At 41.4% G+C, this 2,282-nt stretch overlaps 1 protein-coding gene across 1 annotated transcript in view; it reads right to left on the bottom strand.

Annotated features, from left to right (window-relative positions):
• The window catches only part of LOC103474248 (extracellular calcium-sensing receptor-like), a 6,585-nt gene extending 5,116 nt beyond the window's left edge, over positions 1-1,469 (bottom strand). Inside the window, exons 1-3 of the mRNA XM_008425085.2 lie at positions 1,050-1,469; positions 653-947; positions 69-552 (exon numbers count right to left, since the gene is read on the bottom strand). Coding sequence (XP_008423307.2) covers positions 69-552; positions 653-947; positions 1,050-1,279 — 1,009 coding nt within the window. The 5' untranslated portion in view covers positions 1,280-1,469. The remainder of the gene's footprint in view (positions 1-68; positions 553-652; positions 948-1,049) is intronic.
• Between the last annotated feature and the right edge of the window lie 813 nt (positions 1,470-2,282).

Genomic DNA, 2,282 nt, shown 5'->3' on the forward strand with positions numbered 1-2,282 from the left:
GAGTGTGCGTGAGTTTCTTGTAGTGTGTGAGAGACAAAACATAGATTTTGTCCTAAACGGCCCCACATGCGCTTTGGGGATGGAAAGTCCTACAGCCCCATCCAGAATGCGATTTTTATCCATCGCCGCAATCTGAGAATCAAACATCCAGCCTTCGGTTCCCACCCACTGGTAGTCAGTCAGATTGTTGACAGAAAACTCATTTAGCAACACATCCAAGTCCATGTGGGAGAGGAAGGCAACGACAACTTTTGAGTTGGATGACTTAATAACCTCAATAATCTTATGTATTTTATCAGGTGGATCAGTTCTAAAGAACGATACAGAATATTCCAGACAGATGCCCAGCTGCTCTGCAGTTTCTGTGAATGTCGCCATGCCGTTGTTGCCGTAGTCGTCATTTGATCTAACAGCTCCGATCCAAGTCCATCCAAAGTGTTTGACCAAATGGGCCAGAGCTCTGCTCTGGTAATAGTCACTGGGTATTGTTCTGAGAAATGAGGGGTACTTGGTTTTATCACTGAGACAGGCACACGTGGAAAAATGGCTGATCTGATGAAGAAAAAACAATACAGCTTTTTTTTTTCTTTTTACAAATTATTTTGTAAAAGAAAATTCTCAACAAAGTAAATACATGGACATTTTCACCCACCATTGGGATGTGAAAGGGTCCAACAGCAGTGGCAATGGCTGCACTGGGAGAGGAAGACGTTTCTCCCATTATCACCTGAACCTGTGCAGGTCTTGTACATGCCTCTGCAGGTAAAGCCTCAACGTCATTACCGTTGAGCAAGGTCAGTGCAACTTTTACACTTCTGGCAATGAAACCACAAGCATCGTACATTTTGTATCCCAGAGTAACTCCCGGCAGTAGATCTGAACTGTTGTTAATTTCCCCAATGGCAAAAAGCATGGCTTGAGCAAACTGGAAGTCTCTGAAATTTAAACTTGGAAGAAAAACATGTGAAATCATAACCAATTTGATCTTTATTTCAACAACATGCAAGATAACCAAGTCACTTTTATACCAGCGTATTGTCGTAATTCACCTGGTGCATTGCAGTTGCCGAGGTTTTTGTGCATAATCATCTTGACTGTTCCTCCAGCTGCTGTGGAACGAGAAGACTCCTCCCAACATAATGTCTCCTTTCTTTATCAGCTGGGCATCCTCCAGGTCGCCTCTATGCGTGCAGGTTTGCTCCTCAGCCAGAGAGAAAGACGACGCCAACAGCAAATAAAAAAGCTTCAGTCGCCTCTCCGGCCGCCTCCCTGCAAACATTGTGCTGGGTGAAAGAACCGCGTTTAAAAACCTGCACAAATATTTATACTTTACGTATTCACTTGAGATGTAATGAATAAACAATGTTGCTTTAACCTCCTGGGCGGAGTGAGGAAGAGGGAAGGCCCTAGTAAATATGAGTAAAAGTACAGAATGGTTTTATTTTTTTATTTTGCAGAAGTTTCACTTTCAAACTTTTTTAGCATATTTACCTCAAACTTCTGCAATTAAAAATATTTGTTTATTTTTTTCAAAATATGTACAGTTTCTAATAGTTAGGAAAAGGTGATTTCTGTTTGGTTGCCATGGTTAAAGCAATGGACTGCTTGAAAGTTGGGAACTGACTCCGTGTTGTGATGGTTTAGTTAGAATGAATAATCTGTGGGGATAAAAATCAAGCTCCTCCACCTCCACTCCAAGCTATTATTGCCATGTAAAGAAATTCACTGTTCCCGGTCAGAAAAAACCAATCAGAGTCAGGAGGAAGGTCTTAGCGCCGTCAATCAGGCTGCTGCATCCAAAGCTCAAGATGTAAATGGAAAAGAAACAACTTACTGTTTGAGGAAAACTGTTTATCCACAGGTGTTTATCATGGGCGGCCATGCTAACTAGCCTCTGCTATGCTACAGTGTTTGAAGAAGCTGTAGCGTAGCAGAGAGCAGGGATGAGGGTGTGAGCAGCGCGTACACATACACAAAAAAACAAACAAAGTAGCTGTGAACATTTAACACAGCCTTATTTGATTTCAGCTTTATTTATACAGGTTTTCCTATTGAGATTGAAGAATATGAACTGAGGCATAGAAACATTTTAAGTCACACAGTTATTTCAGAGCACCCTTCCCCATCATGTTCTTTTTTGTATTTTTTTCTGGTTTTATCAGCATGACGTAACATTTCGGAATAAAGATACAAAATAATAATCCAAAACTGGAGGCCAGGATAGCAAAGATTTCTACAGCGACACTGAACTTCCCAGGAGAGCTGACATACGCTGGGATGAA

The sequence above is a fragment of the Poecilia reticulata genome, linkage group LG13, assembly GCF_000633615.1.
Source record: "Poecilia reticulata strain Guanapo linkage group LG13, Guppy_female_1.0+MT, whole genome shotgun sequence".
Taxonomy (NCBI): domain Eukaryota; kingdom Metazoa; phylum Chordata; class Actinopteri; order Cyprinodontiformes; family Poeciliidae; genus Poecilia; species Poecilia reticulata.